The 26,191-nt window shown below is 49.7% G+C and overlaps 1 protein-coding gene across 2 annotated transcripts in view; it reads right to left on the bottom strand.

The window, feature by feature from the left end:
• Rnf165 (ring finger protein 165) overlaps window positions 1-22,064 on the bottom strand; it is a 109,758-nt gene extending 87,694 nt beyond the window's left edge. The window contains exon 1 of one of the 2 annotated variants that reach the window (XM_021150820.2): window positions 21,998-22,064. In XM_021150820.2, coding sequence (XP_021006479.1) covers window positions 21,998-22,058 — 61 coding nt within the window. In that variant the 5' untranslated portion in view covers window positions 22,059-22,064. The remainder of the gene's footprint in view (window positions 1-21,997) is intronic. The other variant, XM_029471788.1, reaches the window with a different exon arrangement.
• Between the last annotated feature and the right edge of the window lie 4,127 nt (window positions 22,065-26,191).

The raw sequence follows: 26,191 nt of genomic DNA on the forward strand, positions 1-26,191 counted from the left end.
TTTAGGGGAAATGATGCTTACACTTTCTAGGAAATGCCTTCATTCCTGGAAAAAAAATTGCTGAAGAATTTACAAATCTAACACCTGCAGCCTTTGGGGCCATGGTGATTATGAATGACTTTGGGAGTGACTGTTACAAAGAGCAGAGCTGGCCACAGTACTAGAGGACACTGGGGGTCTGAACATGTGGGAAATCACACCAGTCCCAGCTTGCTGCTTACAAACTTTTTCCAACATAGATATGTAAAATAAACTAAATTTTTGACCAAGTAGAATTATTAGGTGCTAATTCTTCTGGGTGAAAGAGCTCTAGGCTGCTATCAGTTCTCACCATGTCCTTGCTCCAGACTCCCAGATGTTCTCATTTCTAACCATGGGCAAAGAGATCAGGAGTGCCAACCACCTAGACACAACAGTCTCTGCTGAGAAGTGTTCTTCTACCATTAATGTCACTTCATCCCCAGGTCCCTCTAAGGTGCCATGTTCCCAGGAAGATTTCTTCACATGCCCTTCCTTCACATCCTCTCAGAGCTGCCCATATGCCCTCTTTGTAGAGTTCAATCATTTTGTAAACTCCTTACCTAAGACTCACCTTTCCAAGCAGGCTGACCATAACCTATGTACCAGGTACCACACTTGAATCGTTGGGTCAACACTCAGATGGTAGCACAAAACTGCACTACACAATGCCAGTTTCTCATAGCTGTTGGCTCTTTCTGTCATGCAAGCCTTAGGTGGATCTTCCTACCTCCATTTCACAGAGGGTAACAGAAACCCAGGAAGGGATAGGACTCGCCCAAGATCCGTGCCACCGCTGGAGTCCACAGTGAGCTCGATGCAGGGATAGTGACTGGAACTGTGCAGGGACCAGAATAGGAAGTAGGGTGGTTGATGGAGTATTTCAATTTGTTGTGGTCTTTAAGCCAAATGCAGGGTTCTGTGAGCATGCTCAGAGCAAGGGACATCAGTGTAGTGATGAAAGCTCTCTCATTCACCCAGGTTTCTCCACAGACACATGAAAAAGAAAGGAAATTGAAGAGAAGTGGAGCCATACAAGAACAAGGAAAGAAAGAGGTAGTCCTGGGTGTTTGGGGAATATCAAGGGACAGAGGCTCTGGGCTTGGGAAAAACTTCTCAGCTCATCCAGCAGTCCAGGTTACAGTCACTTGTATTTCTTTTTAGCAGCCATATTTAAATCCCAGGCACTGGAAGATGTCACAGAAGCAAATGCATGTGTATACATGCATGTACACACATGTGCAAGCACAAGCACACGTGCGCGCACGCACACACACACACACACACACACACACACACATCATGATGCCTCTTGCAAGGGAGGAGCCAATGGGTGGCCTGCAGGATGAGCTGCAGCCTCCTAAGTTCTGTGGCTTCATTGTCCTTGCCTTACAGTTCGTAGGCTGCTCTGAGGAGGTCAGGAGCCTGTTCCTGTGGTGTGTGAACTTGTGCATCCATCCCTAACTCTACTGTTCATTTATTCAGGCTCGCTTTGCTCACCATCCTCTCTGTCACAGAGCTATCCAGAACTATGGAGGGTCCCCTTCCTGGAACCTACTGGGGCCCAAGCCCTCTCCGTTGAGTCTTCCCTGTCCTCATACACCGCCTCACACCAAGTCTGCACAATTTATCCTTGTTTCAGGTTGGGCTGTATTGCCCCAAAAATGGTACATTGAAGTTCTACTCCAAAGTTCATGAATGGGAACTTCTTTGGAAATTAAACCTTTGCACATAGAATCCGCTAAGATGAGACCATAACAGTGACTGTATTATACAATGAGTAGAGGCACCAAGAAAACCCACATGATCACACAGGTAGACACTGGAGTGAGAAAACACACGCAATGACATAGGTAGACACTGGGGCCTTGTGTGCACAAAGGACCCAAGGACTGTCAGCATCAACAGACTGAGGGCCACTGAAGGAGTCTCTTTTGACTTAAAAAGTAGCAGGACCTGCTGGTCCTTTGAGCCCTTGCTCCTCAAAGGCTAGACAGTTTGTAGCACTTTGCTACAATTGCCACAACAAACACACAAACAAACCAGGAAAGTCTTTAGTCTTTACCATGGATAATGGATGTCTTTCTTTCCAAGAGATGCCCCCACAAGCTTCAGGGGAGTCTTGCTTCCCATGTACCTCAGGTTTCAAGCCTATTGCCTTTGAGTGAGAGCAAATGAAAGACTGGAGGCTTAACAGAGAGAGGATCCTGAGCCCTCTGAAGTTCTTGCACAATCACAAGGAATTCTGGGAAGGTCAGAAATTTTCATCCTCACTGCCACCTCCTCCAGCATAGCCTCCAAAATTAAGTCATGGTTACCACAGTACGTTCACATGAGCATGTCTCTGTGGGTCATGTGCTCACAGTCACTTCCATGGGACTAAGCTCTGCTAAACTTCATGCCACACCTCACACCGGGCTGGGTACTTGATAAAAGGATGCTGGGAAACGGGACGAGAGGGTAGGGGGATGGGAGGGAATGGGAGCTGACAAAAGCCCAGTCTGCTGTTGGACCCTAGCCCAGCAGCTGGGGCTCATCCTCTAAGGCTTATCTCTGCTCGGGAGGCCACCTCTGCACCCCCCGGCATCCCAGTTTTGCCTCACTGTGAAGCCTGTCATCTGCACCATGATTAGAAGTGACCGAGGTCTAGACCCAAGGCAGGAAGTTATAGGGAAGAGGCCACACACATGGTAAGAAAACCCTTAAGGACTTCGAGAAGGGTCTAGGGAAGGGGAACTCAAAGAGAGGATGTAGAAGCCTAGAACCCTCTTAGCCATCTGGAGCCAGTGTCTCGGGCTGGACTCAAAGAGGTTTCATGAGGTCCAACCCTGTGTGTGTGTGTGTGTGTGTGTGTGTGTGTGTGTGTGTACACTCATGTGACTGGGGAGCACAGCTATCCTTCATATTGTCTCTTGAGGAGTCAGTCCCAAGATTCCCCTCAGATTCCCACCCCCAACGATGTTCAAGTCACTGTATAGAGTGGCATAGCATTTGCATGTAATCCAGGCACATCTTCCCAAGTGCTATAAATCCCCTCTTGCTTATAATATCAATAAATACAAATTTGCTGTGTAAGCAGTTGTCAAATTGTATTGTTCGGGGACTAGTGACAAGAAGTAAAAGTCTGTTTGTGTTCAGTGGAGAAACAACGTATTTCCCAATTCTTTTCTGTCAACAGAAATGAACATTTGAATCCTTGGACATGGAACCACCTTGTATAGAAAGCTAAATATACTGCCCTCCAAAGTGTCCAGTCTAGGCACATCACGTCACGCTATGATAGGACCCAATACTCACTGTTGATGACCATAGGGATCCCCTGTGCAGTGCCTGAAACTTGAGGGCTCTGGCAAACACAGCATCAAGGCATAAGGCCAGCCCTGCATATCAAAGATGGCAAGTGCCTCTCTCCACTGCCTCACTAATGTCACATCCCCCCTTGCCCTGTGCTATTTTGTACGGTGGCACACATGACCTCTGACATACTACTGCCATATCTTCTCCAGTAGAGAGCAAGCTCCAAAAAATCAGGCCTGTTCACTGCTGCATCTCCAGCACTAGATCCTGTTAGGAATGGGGGCAGAGGCTGCAATCCATATTTGCAGAACATGTGAGTGAATGAATGAATGAATGAATGAATGTGTGAACTTCATAAGGCAACATCTTTTTCAGCTTCTGCATAGCTCCTGGCAGAGTAAGGACTTAGTAAACACTACAGTAATGAGTAAAAGCAATATTAAGAGACGAAGACTTGGTCTCTGGGTAGCAATGATTAAGCTCATCCTGGCCCAGGACTAAGGGCCATTGAAACTCTGCCAAGAAAGAACCAGACTAGAGCCTGGCCCGGTAACTGTCACTCAACTCACAGCAGACGCTTCCTATATCTTCATCATGGCTGCTATTAAATTACTGTCATCTTACAGTGCTCGTCCGCTCAATGTGGCAAAGCCAATCTGGATATCTAGGTAGAAGCATCATGCAGGTCCAGTGAGCCACTGGAGACTTTGAGGGTGTGTGCAGAGCAGAGTTTGGGAAAGGGTCTGGGTTAACCAAGCACCCAAGGGGTAGAAATGGAGGAGGTGGTCAGGGAGCTAAGGGACAGCAGAGACTCAAAGGACACTCCAAGATACTTAGAGATCATAGCTACTGAGGGAACAAGGAAAGGAAGGGACAGCACACTGTTAGGTCTTTTGTACTGGGGAGATTGGCCTCCTGACTTAATCTAGACATGGGAAATGGATTGGAAGCCAGTTTATGGGGAGAAGGAAAGCTGAAAGGAGTGTTTTCCCTGGAATATTAATTCTGGGAAACATATGTCTTCCCCAAGTCTTCTCAACAGCGAGTGTCTTCTGAGATCTTCCTTAGGGAGTCACAGTAAAGAAGAAAGAGGGTGTGCACCCCTGAGCCAGCAAGAATCCCCAGGCCATGAGAGAGAAGAAACAGAATGGCCCTCAAAAGGACCCCGGAACTTTACCTCCTGACCCTCTGACTCCTGGCCTTTGTGTCCACCCTCCAAGTGCTTTGAGTTGAATTACGTGTGCCACAAACATGATGGATGAGGACAACTATGATAAGAAGTAAACCCACTTCTTAACACCCGCTAACTCGGCCATGATTGGTTGAGGATTCTATAGATCTGTGGTCCCCGGAGCTTTGTGTATGGATGGGCCCATAAGAAAAGAAGGTGAAATGGCAAGACCCTACGTGACCCTCGGCTTCACCATTCACTTGCAGAGTAGTGAAATGCTTTCCGGAGGCAATTAAACCAGGGTACACTGTGATTAGGAAGCATAGTTCAGTTTCTGAGATGTGAAACATGACAGTGTGGGTACTTTAGAATCGTATACATGTGGCAGCTATCTGGAGTGGAATGCTCTTTGAAAGCCCCAAAGAGAACCAAGTAAGAGACCTAGGAAGTAGTCTAACTGATGTCAATCAAGTCTTTCATAAGGGTTTTCCCCATAGGACCTATAAGACAGAAGAGCACACCATTTGTGTGAGCAATCACATGTGTCTTGCTGTGTTCCCTGCTTAGTATTTGTTATGTGTTATCCTTTGACTATGAAGTGCCCCACCCCCACCCCACAGAGCCCTCGTGTTGCAGGCTCGGTTTTAGATGGTTCTTAGACAGTGAGAGTTTTGAGTTATTCCTGAATGGGCTACTGGGAGGAGGGGCCTGGTTGGGAGAATGTCTGTGGGTGGTTTGCCTAGGTCTCTTCCTGAATCTCCCCCTGCCTCCGGAAGGTGAGACATGCCCTTCCACCACAATGTCTCCCTTCATTGTAGTCCTGAAACAACAGAAGAACCAGACCAGCAGGAAATGAAACTGAGCCAGTATAAGTCTTCCCTCCTTTAGATTGTTTCTCAGCTATTTGTCTAGGTGAGAAAAGCTAACTCACAGTGAGGAACCATAGCTTCATTACCTGGAATGGGGAATTGTCCCAGAGAGTTTTCTGGTCACACCAGCTCCTCCACCCTTCAGCATTCACCAGGGAGCTTTGGAACTGGCCTCCGAGCCCACCTCCCAATCCCTGACTCTGAAAATCTCACCACCATCACCACTACCACATCCTCCCCTCCAGAGGCTACCCTTGTCCACTGAGAGTACCTCTGGTGAGGGACATGTCCCTCTGTGAACCAGAGCATGGGAGGAAACATCAGCAGAACAAAATACATCTATAGTCATGGGCAGAAGGAAATGGGGAGATGTGGGATTCAGGGTGCCTGAGAATCCTGCTATTCTGGTTCAGGACAGAGCACAGAGACTGAGACATGAAGACCTGGGTTTCTGCTGATTGACCTTGACCAAGTCCCTTCCCTTTTCATAAGATAAGTGTGCCCTCTCCAGTCTACAAACCCTGGGAGCTATGTTCTGGTGGAGTGGAAGACAGAATGACCCGGGACCCAACCAGCAACCCAAGCAGGAGCCCATCTCCCTCCAGAGGTCCTGCTATTCCAGCCCCCAGCCCAGATGTCTGGACTTTCACATGGGCATCTGGTATCTGCTTGTCTCTTCTAGAGAGCAGCCTCATGCCCTTGGGGGGGGGGGGGAAAAGTGCCAACCTGGGCAGGTTAAGGGTGTGGACACAACCCTAAGAAGCAGGAGTACTGGTCAACCACCTGTCAGCAGCTGTGTACTTGGGCCTGCCATCCTTGCTCTCTGACTCTCAGAAGATATCCCCCTCACTTCCATCTGCAGACAACGGGAGTGCAATTACAATGGCAGTGAGACCAGGGACCACCAACAGGCTAACACTGAGTCCCTAGAACTAGCTGAAAACAGTTGACATGACAGGCCTCACGCCTTGGCTCTTGCAGAAGAGCCTGATCCAGAGTCCAGACACAAGAAATGTCTGCAACGTTCCCAGGGAAATCTTCCAATCCCATTCAGTTTCATTCTTCAGATGAGAAAACTAAGGCATTGGAGGTAGCTTGGGTGAGAGCTGTAGCAGTTTGGATGAGAATGGACTCAATAGGCATGTAGATTTGAATGCCTGGATCCCCACTTAGTGGAGCTGTTTGGGAAGGATTAGGAGGTCTGGCCTTGTTGGAGTAGTTGTGTCACTGGGGGGTGGGCTTTGAGGTTTCAAAAGCCCACACCAGTCCCAGTTAGCTCCCATCTCCCATCCTCTCTCTCTGTCTCTCTGTCTCTCTCTCTCTTTCTCCCTCCCTCCCTCCCTCTCTCTCCCTGCCTAGTACCTGTGCATCAACTACTGCTCTGAGGCCATGCCTGTCTATGTCTATGTTCCCCTTCATGATCATGGTCGCTAACCCTCTAGAACCATGAGCCCCACAGTCTACTTATACTAATCCTGGGCTACGCATGTCAAGCCCATCATCTTATATTTTGCTCAGCTCTACAGTCACCTCCACAGGCCAAGCCTTACTGGAAGCAGACGTGTAGGAGCCTTCATTCTTCTGAGAAAGATCTAGACTCTGAAGTGAGGGTCATGACTGGAGGATGAGGGGATTTTCTATTCTATTTTAGCAAGCTTCCGTACGATTCTTACACAATACAGGTTCAAGAAAATGAAGTTTCCCAGACAGATGACACCTTCCAAGGGTGTCATCTCTCCCAGCATAGACAGCTGAATGTCCCTGCATGTCCCACTCTATCCACCTGCCAGGACTTCTCCTTGGCACATGAATGCCGAGGCTTGCCTAGCGGGAGCTCCCGGCCTCTGGTCTCAGCGGTGCCAGCGTCTGCCATGATTTATGGTCAAGACTCCCACACATACTCTAGGGCAGAGATCTGGAGGACTGTTCACAAATTAAACCCAGCCCTCCTCTTCTCCCAGGTAACAGGTCTATCTGATGATGGAAGAGCTTATAAACAGCTATTGTCAAATTAATCTTGGTGTTGGAGCAATCATGGTGGCCATAAAGAAGACCGAGTGTATCTGGCTCGCCAGCTTGTTAGGATACTTCATAAAACAAGGCAGCAGAATTAATACCATTTCATCTCTTCTACTCCACAGCTGGGGTAGCAGAGGTGAGTGGCCACATCAGCAGGGCTAAGGACCAATGCCTGGGGCAAGCTTTCCACCTTCATAGACTGTGCTCAAACCTGATGTTCAGAACTTAGGACTGGACCCACTAGACCCAATAACTTCCTAATGCCCCTTACGTGGTCTCTATACTCAGTGCCCCCTCTCTCCCACTTCCTGCAGATACAGAGTAGACCTTCTGTCCCAGCTTAAGATCCACCTCCTCCTGGATACCCTCTCCAGCCTGTACCATTGCTCAGAGGCCTTGTGATGTCTGCTTTACCCATAGTGACAGAGAGCACATCAATCAATCCGCAGGGACATCCTCCGTAGCATCCACCGCCACCTCTCCGTCTGTGCCTCATAAGGGTTCTTGGAAACAGCAGAGCCCTGAGGACAGTGATAAGTAGTGTGTGGACCCAAGTTCTGTGCCTGGCCTGACGTGTTATCATGGGTGACATGGTTAGGCCTGGAGGTGTACCTGGCTAATGGCCTCTGCCTCTCTGTTGGGGTAGTTATCTCAGGAATCTGCTATGGCAGGGTGAGGGTGTCACAGGACACAGAGGACAGAAAAGAGAAAAGAAGGCAGAAAATCCAGGGGTTAAGAACTGAATTCCTATGAATAGCATGTCTATGTGACACATGCAGGTAGGACGTGGTAACTAAACATTGCCCGAATAGACAGAACTAGTGATCTTACAAGAGCCCATTCCACTTTCTCCTGTGAATTCACAGCAAAGGGACAGTTGTCAGGAAGCAGATCCTCTCCACACGCGGGATCTGTTGACACCTAGACCCTGGACTTCCAAGGTCCCAGAACAATAAAACGTAAACTTCCGTTTTGTTATTATGACTGGAGTAGACTCAGATAGTAGCAAAGATGGCACCTCTAAGAGGAGGAACAAAGTGCAGGAGACCTTGAGACAGGTAGTCACCAATCAACATTGCCTCCTCCCTCAGTACAGGGGAGCTGCCTCTGGCCAGCCTTGAGCTAGGTTCCCAGGCTAACACTTCCCATCTCACATTCCAGGCATCAAGTTTAATGGACGTTTCTGGAAGCCATACATTCTCATTCACATATGTGTGCGCATACAGAACACAACTGGGTGCAGCTGGACAGTTTTGGGAAATGCTAGTGACAAAAAACAAACAAACAAACAAACAAAACTAAAGATCTCTTTTATGGAAGCCCCTCGCAGAGCTCTGAATGAGGTAACCCAGGAAGCACCTCTTCAAGACCTGGGTATATGCAATTCTGCGGGATCGTGGGCACGTGTCACTTGACCACAGAAAGAGCCTTTGAGCAGCAAAGGGGCCCTGGTATTCGGTGGAAAGGTGTGGAAAGGATTGCCACCCATGTTCCTGTGCCAAGTTCAATCCCACCTGCAGCTTCTAGAGAATTCTATCAGACATAGACCACTGCTCTCTCTCCCCCAGCCATCACCCTCCCAGCACCGAGTATGCTAATCCCCTTACCCAGAGCACTATCCATCACTGCTCTCCGGGAGACGGTGGAACCCTGGTGTGTTTTTCATGGTCTTCTAGGACAGCACCCAGCTCAGGGCAAGCCTGGGCTCAGAGTAGACTGTGGATGTTTGATTCCCGAGCAGCAGGCAATACTTTTGTTCCGTTGATGGTTTAGGGTCCATAGAGAGGCATGGTGGTGCCCCCGTCACCCCACCCTCAACAGGTCTCCTTCCCTGCTGCCCTTACCTGCAGCATGATTTTACCACCCCATCCTGCTCAGTGCGCACCCTTTAACCCTTGCTCAGTCACAGGCGCTCCTCCCCCAGCACGTGTCCATGTTAAGACAGGCTCAAGTAAATACTTTTGGCCCATCCACCCATCCATTTCCCACGGAACTCCGTTTCTTCAGGGGACATAAGGGACTGGGACCATGCCTGGCACAGAGTGGACATTACACGGATATCCATCGCTGTTCTTATGTGGGTGTCATCATGGAGTCCCCAAGACCTGGCTTTGGGTCCTGGATCAAATTCGCTCTCCCTTCATCTGAGCCCCCTCATAACCCTGTTGGGAGGTCACTACGATTGTTCCCATTTCATAGATGAGAATGCTGAGGCTCAAAAGTTCTTCCTCTTACCATATTCAGGGTAGCAGCAAGCAGCAGAGAGTGACTGCACATGGCAACTCCTAGCAGGAGAGACACGTGTAACCTTGAGGGCAGCCTGCTGGACAGACACCAGGCAGCACATTGGATACGGCACATCCAGAGCTTACTTCATCATGGCAGGATAGAATGAAAGCCCTACCGTCGGAGGCCAGAACCAACGGCCTGAAAAGGTTGACCGCGTTAGAGGAAGACCTCATACATCCCATCAAGGACAAAGAAGCCCGCCTCCCCACGGGATGCTCAGGCAGGTTCAGACCAGCAGAGGGAGAGGCAAGGAAGGAGAGCCAGGGTGAACATGTCCAAGCCAGTGGAAAGGACAGGAGATAGAAAGTGGATGGGATGGACAGACAGATGGCAATGAGGCAAGAGGACCCAATACCCCAGGAAAAGAAAGGAAAACTCAGGCAAAGGTGACAGCCACGGGACTCTGACATTTACCTCTTGGGTTGAATTTGGGCCCGTGTGGGCAGGACAGGTGCCAGAACTGGCCCGACAGCTGCAGAATCCAGATCTCCCCCGCACAGAGGACTCCAGGGTTTCATTGGCCTCTCTCCATTCAGGATAATGACCCCACACTGCTACCCAGACTGACCACTGACTGAGTTCTGGTTGTGAGGCCTGATTCTGCATTCTCTATCCATTTCACAAGTGTCCAGAGGTGCTGCCGGGGAGGTGGTGGCCAGAAGATATCTGTGTCTCTACTGCCCCCACTCAAAATGGAGACTCATGACCGCTTTCAGAATTCAGCTACATGCAACATGCCTGACCATCTCCTGTCTGCCCTGTCTTCCCAGGATCCCTTTGCACTTGCCATGTCCTTGATACTATTTCTAACACGGGAAGCAGGCAGGTGCTTGCGGAAGGGGAGGGAACACCTGGGTGGGGTTCAGAAAAGGACCACCTCTTGCTAAGGACTTGCAGGTGTTTGTGTACCTCTCAGTTCCTATGCATCATAATCGGCTTCTACCACCGTCTTGTGGCACTGGTATCAAATCAACGCTGTACCATCTTTTCAGAAGAGATTCAAGTCCCAAGAAGAACAAATGGGCCAGCTGGTAGGTGATAGATGGTGAGCCTGAGTGTGTGTGTGTCTGTGTGTGTGTGTCTGTGTCTGTGTGTGTTCCTCTCTTCTTCTCTCCCCCTACCCCTACCTCCCACTACATACACTAACTACCACCACTACCACCCCGTCCCTTCTTGAAAGACATTCAGCAAATGCAGGCCCAGCCCTACTTGGGAACCGGTCCCTGGGAACTGGGGGAAACTAAGGGAGTCTGTTTGAAGGGATTTAAGAAAGATTTGTTAATCGCAACCAGTGTCGGCTGCACAGCAACTGTAGGGTATATGTCCTGAGGGTATCTTGGCGCACCAGGGACAGCTCCAACTGAGAATCCCCTCAGGAGGCCTTTCTCATACCCCAACCTCGGATTTGTCTTCAAGCCGTGGGCCTCTCTCTGTCCGGCTACATTCATGTTGTCTTCAAGACTCACCCAGACACACCACCATGTCTGCAAAGCCACCATGAACTGAACAGAATCCCAACTCTAGCCACTAAATAGCTTGGGTCTCTAGCACTGCAAAGAAGAGGCCTTGGGCCAACCACGTATTCCCTACCTGATCCCGAAGTGCTCACATGTGGGAAGGATATGAAGCAACTAGACTAGATATTGCAAAGTCCTAGAGTTTTTGTTCAAGTTTATGTAAAGTCAGATTCCTTGTTTAATTTTTTTAAATCGCTTTTTTTTTTTTAAATAAATTCAGAAGAATTGGAAACTGCCATTTGTTCTCGCCTTAAGTCCAGGTCCTTTTCTGACCCCAGACTCAGAGTTCTGGGACCTTCCAAGTACATATCTAGTTTCCCTGGAGTCTAGAGGCTACTTGAGGACAGATACCCACCTGCCAGGGTGGGGACCCTCAGGCGTGGGCCCAGATCTGGGGTGCCTGGGACTGACAGATACCCCTGCTGTGGAGACCCTAGGGAACATAACCGAGCTGGCCTCTGCCACCTCCCTTGCCTTCCCATCTTGTCCTTTATTTCTCCCACCTCTCTCTGGGAAGGCACAGGGACCCTTCAGAAGAAATGCCACCCTAGTCTAGTAGCCAGGTCAACCTGTCTGTCTGCCCTCACTTGCAAGGTCTGACCAAGCTGAGGTTCCCTCCCTCACTCCAGCCTGTCTATCTTCTCGTCCACATCACAGCTTCATCCTGGCATCATGTCATACTGCCAAACCTCTAGGGCTTTGTAGAAGGGCACACCCTGCTCTGGGGCAACTGCGCATCCCTCAGTTCCCTAGTGCCAGGCGCCTCCCTCCTGACCTGCTTCAACTTCCTCCTCCGCCCATGAGGTGAGGCTAAGGCTGTGGCTTGCTTGCCCTGGCATCCAAGATTAGAAGCTCTGATGAACACTGACGAGACCAGAACGGAAGCCCTATCTAGTACCTCTGTGATCACCCTCTGCAGAAGCTAGGTACATTTGGGGTTATAGGGTGACGGTAGTATAGGAAGCTGTGAGAAGAGACGCCTGGGCCTAAGTCTTGCCAGCTCTCTACTCTTTCTGTGGAACAGGATCTTCAGCTCTGGTCAGCAGACCAAGACCTCAGTGGCCAAAGAGGTAGGTAATGGGGAGGCCTGTGGTTTCTCACTCCAGGGAACGAGACCTGCCAAGCAGGCTGAGGTTTTGTGGAAGAGCCTCTTTTGGCTGAGGAAAGGCAGCCAGGAGTGGGAATGGTCACATTCATCTGTCAGTTTCCACAGAGCTCAGAGCAGAAGTTGTTGTTCTGAGATAGGGTTGGGCTAGAAAGGCGGCAGCCCAGAGATGGCCCCCCAGCTCTCAGGATTGGGGCAAAAGGGATTCTGGCAGCTGAGGAGAAAAGCTGGGGCGACTTAAGCTGTCTGGAAAGACAGGGAACAACCCCACCCCTTCCAGCCCCACATTAGAAAGAGGGGAGGGAAACAGCAGCTGTCAGGGTTGGGGAGGGGGTGGGGCGGGGTCTTCCATCCTTGGGACAGGTGCTAGCTGAGTCCTGCTCCCTATAGGCCGAAGCTCCTGGCTCTCCACCTCATCTCTGATACTTGCTCTCCTGGGCTGAGGAGGCCAGCCCTAAGAGCTAGGAAACGCACACTGGCATTGACATACCCAAGCCATCGTGTGGGTGACGTCACCACCCATCCCCTTTTGGAGGAGGGGGCTACCCAGCCAGAGGCAGCACACCTCATTCGTGTTTCAAGGAGAGTCACCTCCGCCCCACACTGCTCCTTCCCTGCCTGCAGCACCACGTAACCTGCCAACAGAAGGGCCCTCGCCCACCATGCGCCAAGGCACAAGTAACTGCCTCCCAGAAAAAAAGGCAAAAAAGGGCAGAGGAAGTATAAGTTCACATCAAGAGGAAATCAGGGCTTTTTTAGAACAGGAAGGGTAATTAAGGCCGATTATCTCCTTGGCAGACAGGAAGTGAAGTCGGAGAGCCCTCAGCTTTGGCCAGCCTCATAGGGCGGTTAGCAAGGGAACGGGATGGAAGCCAGGACTCTTTCCACTGAGCTCCGCAAGGCCCCTGCCTTTGGCTGGCTTCTCTGCTCGGTTTGTGTGCATTGCTTCATGTGACAAGCTCCAGAAAGCACCAACTACGGACTCACCATCTGATTGACACGGTACCAGAAACGATGGTAAGTCATAACCAGTGTAGACGGTCCCGGCAGAAGGACCAGACCCCGGGCTGCTGCTGAGATTGTCTTAGCTGCACCCCCTCCTCTATCCCCTTGCCTGGACCCTCGCTGAGCCTGTCAGTGAACAGACCTGATAGAGGGCAGGAACCATCATGACCACCCTTAACCATCCTGTGACACTCGTAGTGAGTGACTCCAGTGAAATGTTACATGGCCGCTGAAAGCAATGTCTGTGAGAACAGCTCAGCAAACTGTGAAGCTGCTCGCGTGGAATTAAAATGGAGATCGTAGCTGGGCCCAGTGTGGAAGGCCTACAACCCCACTACTCAGCACTATGAAGCAGGAAGATCCAAGTTTGAGGCTGGTCTAGACAACTTGCAGAGACTCTCAAAAATTTAAGTGGGGTGTGGGGCTGGGATGTAGCTCAGTGGTGGAGCATGTGCCTAGCAAGCATGTGGCTCTGATTCCACCTCCAGTGCAAAGCACAGTTGTTTATATGTCAACTCTACACACAAGTGCACAACAAATGCAAATACAGAAATGCGGGAGGCGTTCCACGCATGCGCCCAGCGGATCACGCCGAGGCATTCCACGCATGCGCTCAGAGGGTCATGCCACGGTGAATGCCACAGGTTGACTCTCTAAACTTCTCAAAAGAGGATTCCATCCTCTCTGTAATGTAGCGCTCGTCATCCGTGAAGTCACCAAGGCGATCTAAGAAACACCACCACACAGACTCACAACGGGAGAGGCACCGCCTCTCCAAAGGGGCAGCTGTTCTACTCTGCAGAAATCAGGGCACCTCCGGGACACCGGGCAGCTTCCTCGATGTAAGCATGTAAAGGTGAAGAGCTTACCATCCCTGCTGGAGACCCTGCTGGTCCTACATTCTAACGTCCAGTCCTACAGACCTTCTAACCCTGCATTTCAGAACATACATCCACCCATACATCATAGCTTCACAGCCGGTGTGGACACAGAGCCTGGCTCTCCGAGTTGTTCCCACCAGATACAAACACCAAGCAAGAATTGCTGTTCCTGTGCTTAGCTCGGTGTCAGGGGTTCGGAACAGTCTGCAAACTACAGAAGACACAAGGAACGAAGACTGGGCGACCAGTCACCCTGAGTCAGCGGCCACTTGGATGAACAGGGAGACGATAGCAAAGGCTTTTGCCGCTTTGATCCTCAATTTCCTTCCAGGTCCTCAACAATGTCCCCGCAGGCTATGGTTATACCTGGAGGAAATGACTTGATAATAGGCTGACCCCGAGATCAACGCTTCCTTCTCACCACCCACCCTTGCTTTCATGGCCACGCCCATGCCTATGAACTCCAAGTGCATACCCCAAGATTGGCTCTTTCTAGCTTTTTGTTCCTCAAGGGTATAGATGACATTCCTCTCTCTCTCTCCCTCTCTCTCTCTCTCTCTCTCTCTCTCTCTCTCTCTCTCTTCATCTCTCCATCTACCCTTCCCCACCGTGTGTGTGTGTGTGTGTGTGTGTGTGTGTGTGTGTGTGTGTGTGTGTAGGACACAGTGGTCCAGCTGCCAGAGGGGCTGAAGTTTTGAGGCAGGCAGCCCCCAGGGAAAGCCTAGCAGCCAGAGCTACCTGGGAACAACCCTGTAGGGGATACCAGACACAGCATCACAACACCAGCACTGATGTCCTACTCAACAGTGCAGAAAAGCTGTACAGGTCCCACCTCCCAGACCACCACAGTCGTCTTCTCTCTGCCAAGTTCCACATTTATCCGCGCTCTGGGTTCATAGCTCACCAGAGCTGACTGTTCCCCCTCATCTCCATTTATCTTTGTGATCCACTGTCCAAGGCACACCAAAGACCTTCCATCTCCCAGTCCTCCACATAGACTTGATCCTTTTCCTTAATGGAAAACCAGAGGCTAGAGAAGAAAGTCCAGACGATCCCAAAAGCCTCAGAAAGTGGCCTCAATATCCTGTGCAGACTTGACTACAGATTCTATAGAGCTTGTGCTACATGACCCTGGAGTTATGATTTGGAGAGACTTATCCAAACACGGGGCCATGACCCTACAGCTGCCCCTGCAACTGCAGAAACCAACAATTCTACCCAGGTCTCCCGAACACCCATGTGCACCCACGTGCATATACCATACGCATGCCCTGTTCCCCACCCTACCTGGAGCTCTCTGTGTCTGTGTACATGCCATCTCAGAGGCACACACGACAAAGCTCCACAGTATCACCATCTCTGACCTTATGTGATCCTGACCCTTGGGACAGTAAATGCCTGCAGTAGTGAATGGCAAGGAGCAGCTAGCTTTATAGCCTGTCCTTGACACCACTGTGTGCCAGATGCCTTTGACTAGTTTAAACACATCCTATGACGTAGGTTTCATGATGGTCATTATCCAAATGATGCTCAGAATGGTACCTGTATCCCCCTTCCAGGTCGAGACAGCCAGGACTCAAGTCCTAGACCACTCCAAATGAGATCCCTCTGCTGCCCTCTCAGGCCCTCTGCTCGGGTGTCTCAGGCAGTCTCTAGTTTGTTGAGCATTGCTCGTTGAGTCTCAGCCTTAGGAGATCTCCTTCTGCACCCCCTTAGCCCAGTGTTTGGTCCAAGCAGGTATTTAATAACTATTCATGAACTAAAATGAATGGACACGTAAGTGAATGGAAGGATGAGTGATTGAAACACGAAGAACAGGCATTGCAAGTACTTCATCAATTATGCGGAACCTGAGCTTGCTAAGGAAAGAAAGACCCTCTGCGGATAAACTATACCAGAAACGGACACTTGTTTGCTTCAGTATGTTAAGCCAGGAATTTTTAAAAAGCTGTTTACATCTATAGAGAAATTAAGGTGAAAGTGTCCTGTGTGTCAGGACAGCTGTGGTCCAGCAGAATTGAGAGACCCACAGTTACAGGTCAAAAATCAAGAGCCAATTGTCCTCTGGCCAGCTCTAGGGAGACTCCAACTAACACCAGATACAGGTCAAAGCTGTGTTTTCCACTTCCTAGGAAGCCATCAAGTTTCCAAGGAGAAATTTCAGGATGCTTACGTACAGAGAGAAAGGACGAGGGGAAAGAGTGGGCAGATGGAGAGGCAGCAGTCTGCGTGGCCTTATCCCCTCAACTTGAAAGCTTAATTGCATTGGCTGTTTTGTGGGGAAATTTCTATTAAAGAAAACTGATTCTCTGCTGCTAGTTATCCAGAAGGGAAACCCAGAGAAACCTGGAACAAGAGATGTTCTCTATGTCACTGGAGACCTCAGGGTACCGGATCCTGGAGTCAAAAGCTCCTACGGCAGATAGTTGGCTGAGAGAATGAAGGACAGTGTGCGGTGGCTTTATAGTTAGATGTCGGATTGCGAAGTCAGGGGAGAATTCTCCTGAACATGTTCTGATGAACTGGGTTGTATACAGTAGGGCCTCAATACGTACACATTCGAGACTCAATATTGGGTTGTATACAGCAGAGACTCAATAATGTTGCTAAGGCATGGGACCATTTAAGTCAACTGCATTCTGTACAATTACTGGATTAGTGAAGAACTACCCTTGAAACGGACTGCTAGAGAATTCTGAAAAGCTGGACATCAAGTGAGGAAAGTAAAACCTTAGAGTCGGTTAATATTTGTCTTTTGGAGGAAGCGAGAGTTATCAGGCAGTTTGTTTTGATTAGGTGAGATGAAAGGGTTACCACACTTAGGTCTCAAACAAACCCAAAAGAAAATAAATTAAAGGAAAACCAGGGAACCTTCAAGGGACTGGCTTCACAGACCTGCATATCTCCTTTTGAACACATCAGAGCACAAGCCTCCGCCAGGAACATCCTTGTGTGCCCGTGTCACAGTAAATCAGTTCAGCTTTTCCACCCTGGCCAGGGAGAAAAGAACAAAGGGCCCGAGCAGAGAGGGCAGCCCTCTGGGGTTGGTGGTGTCTCACGAGGCCACAAAGATAGCAAAGAAGCAGTGGTCAGACAACAGTGAAATGGCCATCCTCCCTGAGGGGACAAGGGGAGGCCTTCCCAGAAGACAGCCTAGAGGAGCCAGGACTAAGCACATCGGCCAAGAGAAACAGCTTCGAATGATGACCCCTTGAAGGAACCATGAATTTCTTTAATCAACTGATTTCCTCTGGTGTCTAAAACGCCTCATTTAACAAGGCTTGTTCTGGGCTGAAATTGAATAGATGTAATTGACAAATGCTTGAATTTGGGTTCCACTGGGGGTAGGGGTGGGGAGGGAGATAATTTTCTGTTGGCTTTTCCAGAGCGATTACAGGAAGGGAGAAGGGGGTAGGTATTTGGAAGACTTCTTGCAATGTGGATGGAAGTCCTGACTTCCCTCCTGACCTCCCCACCCCCACCCCAACCAGCACACACTCTGAGACAATGGCCAGATCTGGTTTGCTTTCTCCTCAGAGAGGGCCTAGGGCCACAAATGAAGCAGCTGTCAAGCAAGCAGGCTGTAATCAGCTTTAACTGGCTCAGGGCCCACGGAAAGAACAGACTCTTCTGACTCCGACCGTCCCAGGTGGGGCTGCCAGACCCGGGATGGGGAGGGGGTCACAGGGGTTTCTGTCCCAAGCCATCTTCCTTACCCAGGATCTAAATGACAAACTTAACACTGCAGGTCTCACGAATCCCAATCTGCACATAGAAAAGGATGCTATTGCGCTCTGGATCACGGCTTTGGCTACATGTCACGTGTCACCCCCAGGATGATTTATAAGGACAGTAAATCAATGAGACGGTGAACGGAAAAGTTAAAACACAACTCAAAATGGGTTTTTCGGGTGAGTCAATGCTACGAGATTGCTAGTTAAGTACAGCATCCCTTCTCTCAGCCTGGGTGTGATTTCTTTTTCCTTCCCAGTGCCTCGTGGCTGGGACACTATGTGGAGAGTTTTGGGGGGCGGGGGCGGGGGGGGGGGTATTGAGTACACAGGTGACCAAAGATAGAGGATCTCTGTGCGGTTGGGCTGTCCGGGTGAGACAAGACATCTGACCTTCTCCATGGCCCCAGGGGTCTATTGTCATAAGATATGGACTACAAGAGATTAGAGTCACCATATCAATACCACAAAAAGGGAAAGAAGAGGAGGGCGAGGGTGGTGGGGGTGGGGGAGGAAAGGCAAAGAAAAGGCATTCACTCGACTCTTAACAATGGGAGGTGGGGGTGGTGGGCGGGCGAGGTTGGCGAGGTTGAGGACAGAAAAGCAAGGAGCCTCTAAACAGCGAGGGGTGGGGAGTGTACAACAATAAATGGAAAAACAGCAAGAGAAAAAGCACACTAGGTTAATATAGGAAAACTAGTTCTTTATTGAGATCGTATATTAGTATTAGTGGATTCTGTGTGTAACAATGTCATCATGCACACGATACAAAAAAAAAAAAAAAAAGAAAAAGAAAGAAAAAGGAAAAAAAAAAGAAAAGAAAAGAAAAGGCTGGGCCCACCATGCTTCGGAGGGGGAACGGAACAAAAGCAGGCGTACAATGAGCAGATGGCCCGGGCTACACGACCACAGTGCGGTTCAGCAGGGGTAACATCTCTAACCGAGCGCTGTACATTGTCAACTGGGGGATGTAAAAAAAAATATATACAGATCATGCTTTAGTTTTAGTACAAGAAAAGGTGAAAAGATACACAACCGAGAGGGTATTCGATACATAAAAATTACCCACAAAATAAGAACAGGAAGTAATCAGCACAGCCGAACACGCTACCCCTGTTTAATGGAAAACCATTTTGCTGAGGTTTTCTGTTTTGTTTTGTTTTTGTTTTGTTCTGTTTTGCGGATTTTTTTTCTTGTTTTTTATTTTTATTTTTTATTTTTTTATTTTTTTATTTTCAGATAGCCAAATGACATTCTGAGGCAGCTCCTTGGGACTATTTTGGAAGGGCCCTCAAAGTAGGCGCCTTATTCTTTCATGATCGTTGCTGTTTTGTTTCCGTTTTTTCAAGCAGGTCTGGCTGGCCAGGCAGCAGAAGGGAGCCCTGAGGGAGCCAGGGCAGATGTCCAAAGATGCTCTTGACGTTGTACAATTAAACAATTAGGACCTATAGCCACAGTGGCTCCCCTTAAGCCAGGGACCTCGGTACACCGATTCTTTTCAGAAGCTGAAATAGCAGCAACTGTCATTTCATTATGGATTTTCTTTTTAATATATATTTAATAAATTTTGCCTCCAACTAAATGGTCTGCCTGGGTGCTGCCAGGAGACCAGCTGGTGGTCGCCCAGACAAGTGGGAAATGGGCTGCTACAGCCTCCAAGCCAAGGCAAAAGGAGTCCACTTAACAGGGATTTACAGTGCAGTGTACTCAGCTAAACATGATGAAGATACACAAATGGTTATTTCTCTGTAGCTATTCTGAAATGGCCTACATCCTACACTACTACAATGGAAACTAAAAGAACAGGCTTAAGCTAGCAGACTATATAATAGTTTTACAAGAAACGTAAGGTTTAGGACCTTTGAGGTAAGCATTAGTATCCTCTATCGGAAGGTCATGAGTTTCTCAGCACATTGTGCTAAAATTTCACCCACAGCCCAACTCACCCCTCAGACCCTAAAAAAATGCCTGTGGGCGTGTTTACCGCGAAAGTTTGCCACTGCAATTCTGCCCGGCAGAATTGGTTTTTGTTGGATTTTGGTTGATGGAGGGGAGGAGGGTTATCAAAAATAAAATTTAAAGGCAGCTGAACAATTTGAATTTCAAAACATGGAACCAGCAAGCTGCAATGGTATTTAGGGATCGGTGGTATTAATGAGAATGATAATGATTTAATCAGGATAATTATACTTTCAGGCTCAACATCCTTCTTAATCATTTTTGAGTTTCTGCCTAGTGTCATGTTCCACACCCGTTTTTTAAGAGGAAATGCCAAGTAATAAGAAATAATTGTGTACTGGGAAGTGGGTGGCATTTCCTGATCTGGTTCGACCTCCCTCCCTTCTTGCCCACCCCCAAGCTGGCCCGAGATAGGGGATACTGCCGCTTAAGTAGCAATGCCTTCCTCGGATGGAGACAGGAAATGGTTAAGAGGGGTGTCACAATACAGCTAAATGCGGAGGCAGAAGGGTCACAGCGCACACAGCAGCGAGTTGACCATTCACTGAGCTACACAATGAAGAAAAAAAAAAGATTTGATAAATGCAGAATGCCATCACTCTATCATCACACAAAAAAACTGCAGTCCCAACAGGCCAAAAAGGGCCAACCTTGCCTTTAGGGTTCTGGGGAGAGGCGTGGGGTTGGGGACAGTTTGGCTGAAGGAGGGAGGGCTGGGCTTCCCTGGCCTGGTGCAGTCTGGCCCCTGGGGCTCACTAAAGCTCTGGCCCTGCGACCCCACCCCACCCCCATCCCTGCTCTGACTCGGAGGACCAACCCGGTCGGCCAAAGGGAAGACATCATTCTTGTAAGGGCGGGGGCTGGGGGGGGAGGGAGGGGGAGGTTAGCCAGTGGGAATTTAAGCAGCCGTGGAGTGGGAGAGAAGAAACATTTCCAAGAGAAATGTGAGTCCAGAGGCAGAATACAAAAAAGAAAAAAATGAATTGAAATGTATCTCAGATTTGCTTTGGGAAGTGGGAATTTTTGATTAAAAGAAAATGGAAGATGTGGTGTTGGGGGAGAAAGGGGGAACCAAGCTATTGTTGCAGTGGAATGTAAGGAAAAGGGGGTGTGGGGTAGGGGGACCGTGCAAACACACCCCATATACCACAGTTAAAAACAAAAGACAGCGCCAGCCTGCTGCTTGGTCAACCCTTGCCCCAGGCAAAGGCCTGGCGTAGGGGCAGCATCCCACCTCGTTCTCACTCACAGCTCAACACCCAAGGAACAGACAACCCGCTCCGGACCGGCCCAGGGGTTCAAGGCAGCACACGTCTGATTTCCGAAGCGCGTAAGCACCCGCTCACACACACGTATACATGCATACATACACACACACACATGCACACGCGCACACAAGCTTTTATGAACCTATAAATGCAACTGTCATACAAAGACAGTTGCAGAGAGGGAGGTGTGCAGGACCACCGAATAAGGGCAATAAAACAAAAAGGATTAAATGAGAGAAGACAAGAACGTACAAGTGCCCATGAGAGGGAAAGGATTGGAGCATGGGATGGGGTTGCTATCAGAGCCCAGCTCACCGGTCATCCGCCTTAAGGCCCCGAAAATGAAAAAAATACAAAACAGAACAAAATACAATATGCCTTAAAAAAAGAGAAGGCAAATCACAGAAAATCAAACATATTCTCTCTCTCTCTCTCTCTCTCTCTCTCTCTCTCTCTCTCTCTCTCTCTCTCACACACACACACACACACACACACACACACACCACGGCATGCATCTCTCCCCTTCTTTCGGTCACACGGGGCTAGGTCGGGGAAGGGGCTGTGATTTTGGAGGAACCACGTCCGCCGCAAATAATAATAATTTAAAAAATGGGGCTGGGGAGGAAGGGACCCAAATTCACCAAACCCTAACTTCACTACAAAAGCTCCCGCGAGGGTGCCACCCCATACTCGGGGGTCTCCCCAGAAAGGGGTGGGGAGCAGCACCACTCGCCTCGCCCCGCGGCTGTGCCTGCGCCCCCGCCCGCCCGCCCGCCGCGCCCGCCCTCGCCCCCGCCCCCGCCCCCGCCCAATGCCTGCGGCGATCCACGCTCGGAAAGAAGCAGACCCCGAAAGGAAAAAGCGATACCTCTGTTTCGCACAGAGCCAAACACTGGAAGCACGAGATAGCCGACGTGGACCAGGACCATCCTGGCTCCTCGCGCAGCGGCGGCGGCTGCGCGCGGGCCCTTTGTGGCGCGGCTCCGGGGCGCGGGCGGCGGGGCTGCGGGAGCCGCCGGGGCGGGAGGCGGAGCGCGGGGCGCGGGCGGCGGGGCGGCGGCTGGCGGGGAGACAGATGGCCCATGGAAAGGCTCCCTTCCCGGCCCCTCTCGACATTCAAAGGCGCTGGGGCCGCAGCTGCCGCCACACAAAGGCGCGCGCAGCCAATGGGAGCGGAGCGCAGCGCGGCGCGGCCTCGCCGGAACCGCGGGGGACAGCGGGGACCGCGGGCGCGCGGGGCGGGGGAGGAGGTGACGGCTGGAGGAGCGGGCGGCCAATCGCGGGGCCCGCTGCGGTGCGGGGGGGCGGGGAGGAGGGGGGACGCGGGGCGCGTGGAACCTGGCGCGGTCCTCCGGCCGCAGCGCGCAGCGCCCTGCACACACACGCGGGCGGCGTGCACACGGAGCGTGCACACGACGGGAGACGTGCTCCCGGACATGTGGAGATGCGCTCGCCAGCGCAGACAGGCAGCGAGTGCACACGACCCAAAGGTCCCCGGGCACCGCACACAGGTCACTCGGGGACGTGCGCACAGAGGCTGGCGCACGTGCAAGCCTGACTGCAGGCGCAAGTGAAACTGGAAAGCCAGCAAGCAGCAGCAAATAGGGCCCAGGCACTGCCGCACAGACTTGCACACAACAACGAACAAATGCCTTGCTAAAGCAGGACGTTTGCCCAGAGATAGACAGAAGGGGACACACAATGCAGACGCAGGTAAAACCACACATCCCAAGCTCTCTGCCTGACACATTGTGGTCTTATTCTTGCAGAGCACAAAGCTCCCCCAGAATCTGCTCAATTGAAAACCACACATTCCCTGGGCTGTGCACACCGTCAGCACAGCGATGCACTGTCCAAAAACCCAAGTCCCCATCTCCGTTCACCTGCTTTGACACTAGCCCGGACCAGCCATTTCACGGGCACGCCCACTTCCGCGTTCACAGGCAAATAGGTGACTTGAGGGTTTTTGCAGACTCGCACCCACATGGAAGTCCAGCTTCGGTGTCAGGAGTGACCCTTGGTCAATCAACTCAATACTTAAGTGAAAGCAAAGCACCTCCGAAAACTGTTCTCACTAGACAGCCGAGACTGCCTTTCAGGCGCATGCTCCCTACCTGGTATGAAGACACCCTGAGAGAAAGCTTACATTCCTTACCTAGGCCAGAGATCACTTGGCCACCAACCTGCTGGCAAGGCAGGCTGTTTCCTACACCAGGCTTCTCTTGGGTCCTTTAATCAATTAATCTAGTATGGACTAGCTGGCAAAATCATATATGAAGGAATCTAATAGCGCTCAGCACATACGTTTATGCCAATGTTTCTCAACCTGTGGGTCGCGACCCCTCTTACAAGGGTACTCGGGATTGTCAGGAAACACATACATTCACCACACAATTCATAACAGTAGCAAAGTTTACAGTTATGAAGCAGCAACAAATATAATTTTATGATTGAGAGTCACCACACCATATTAAAGGGTCGGAAATGTCAGGAAGGTTGACAACCTCTAATGTATGCTATACTTCAATCAAGGCCCTGGGAGGTTTGGTAGCTTGAGAACCCAAAGCCCAGGATACATCAGGGGTGCAAAAACCTCACTGAACCTCGTAAAGCAGGCTTGTACCACTGGGAGCTTGCTCTGAAAGAGGAGAGGAGCAGAAGCTAGAGGGAACAGTTAAAAGGAGTCCAGGAAAATGTCCTCTGACACTTTTAGATTGGCTGGCCCCATCGAACTCAGAGATGAAGGCAGCCAAGAGGAGCCTACCCACAGTCCCAAGCCTGGATGTCAGATAACTATCTCCAGCTAGTTAGCAGCTCTTTCCCATTTTCGTTATCTATTAATCATCCAAGAACAAAGACGTTAGCCAACACCTAACTACTAGAATCTCCTCCTATCCTCTTCCAGGCACTGCAGGCCATGTGCATATATTTTCAGTGTTGTCAGAGACATCTATGTATTTTTACATTTGACACGTGGCCCATTTCCCTGCCCTTTAATTGTCCAGCTAGTCATAACGATCATTAAAGAGGCTTAATCTAGTACCTGATGGAAACAGATGCAGAGACCCACAGCCAAGCATTAGGCGGAGCTAAAGGAATCCTGAGGAAGAGGGGGAGGAAGGAGCCAGAGCCTTCAAGGACACCATGAGAAAACCCACAGAATCTGGGCTCACAGGGGCTCACAGAGACTGAACTGACAATCAGGCAATCAGGGAGACTGTGTGGGTCTGACCTAAGTAGCCTCTCGGCATATATATATATATAAAACAGTTGTGTAGCTTGGTCTTCTTGTGGGACGCCTCAGAGTGGAAGTGAGGGCTGTCTCCGACTCTTCTCAGGACCCTTTTCCTCATGGTATATTGCCTGGTCCAGCCCTATTGTAAAGAGAGGTCCCTAGTCTTATTGCAACTTGATTGTCCATGTTTGGATGATATCCTTGGGAGGGAGGCCTGGTTTTTTTCTGAAAGGAAAAGAGGAATGGATTGGGAAGGGAGGGGGGAAAAGGAGAGGGAGGGGAGGGGGGAAGGGGAGGGAGGAAAACTGCAGAGTTGGGGTGTAGTATCTGAGAAAAGAATATTTAAAAATTTCAGCTAATGAGTGTACTGTGAAATTACTTAGTCATAAGTTACTCTAGGCTGCCCATTTTGTTCCCCCGGTTTTCCATTATCACAGAACACGGCCCCCTGCACTGGCTACACTATAAGCTTAGAGTAAACTTCTGGACCCCATATTCCTTAGTCAAGAGTGTAAGGTTGTATAGATCTTGCCACATACTGCTTTCTGGAAAACATTAAAGCCATCTGTTAGTGCTACAACAATGTACATTATGTTCACTCCAATGTCAGGTTTCTAGCCCTAGGTAGTCATTCTTCTCTTAAACGCACATTCTAGTACAGCAGCTCGCAGGGGCTCATTATTACTCCATCTTGGCATCGGCTTGGGAGGGCACAAACTCGGAGATCAGGTTGCCTGGCTTCCTGCCCTGGCTCTGGCACTGAACAGTTTGGACAAATGTATTCAACTCTCTAGGTCTTGGTTTCCACATCTGGAAAATGGCTGTAATGACAACAGCTTTGCTCCTGGCATTAACAGCGCAGGTGTGTTGGAGCTGGTAGAGTACGCGGAGCGGGACCTGGCTGAAATGGCTGTTTAGCTTTTTCTCCAATCTGTCCTTGTCTCCCAGCCCATTCCCTTTTCCTTCCAGTGACTACTTATGATTGCCTATTTAATGCATCCAGTGCAGCTACAAGACAGAAACCCCAGCCCAGCAGACAAAAAGCAATCAACATAGATAGGGCAGAAATCATGAACCCATCTAATAATTATATACTTTGTATTCACACATCAAAGAAACCTGACAGATGCCCCTGCTCCGTTATACCAACACCCACCGTGGGCACATGCCTTTGGTTAAGAAGAAACTATGTGGAATAGAAGGGAGAGTTTTATTTTTAATGAAACCTTGACCCAGCACCTAATTGTCCTCAGTCTCAACATGCCCATCTGTCTAATGGGTATAATATCCCCTACCATGTCTATGTTACCATGGGATTATCACGAGGGGGAAAAATGAGAAAATAGGTGTCGTGTCAATAAATAAGACAGAAATATAAAAGTGTAAGTGCGGTAGTGGCTTCAAGAATAAAACATGGCTGCTATCTGGGCCACGTATGCTTCCTAGATAAGGAAACAGGCTCAAAGACTGAGCCAGGTCACCACCATTCCTGGCTGAGTTAGAACTAGAACCCATATTTCCTTAGGTATAGCCTAGTGTACCTCCCCTCCCTCTCTCTTTTAAACCCTTAATGTAGGGATAACCCTTCTCAACTCTTTCTCCCATTAGTTAAAATCTATTAAAAGTACGATAAACCAGATTTCTGAGATGAAAAAGATTTGCAGAAATTTTCTGTTCCTTGGAGAAAGGTGGGGACATCTTCACATGTTCTTTCTGTCCATTGCCCCAAATCAATGCACCGTTTGTTTGCAGGCTTGGCATGGGAGTCTCAAAAGGTATGTAAACAAACAAGGTCTGTGGGACTCCTGACCTGAAATGGGGAAGCAT

The sequence above is a fragment of the Mus caroli genome, chromosome 18, assembly GCF_900094665.2.
Source record: "Mus caroli chromosome 18, CAROLI_EIJ_v1.1, whole genome shotgun sequence".
Classification (NCBI taxonomy): domain Eukaryota; kingdom Metazoa; phylum Chordata; class Mammalia; order Rodentia; family Muridae; genus Mus; species Mus caroli.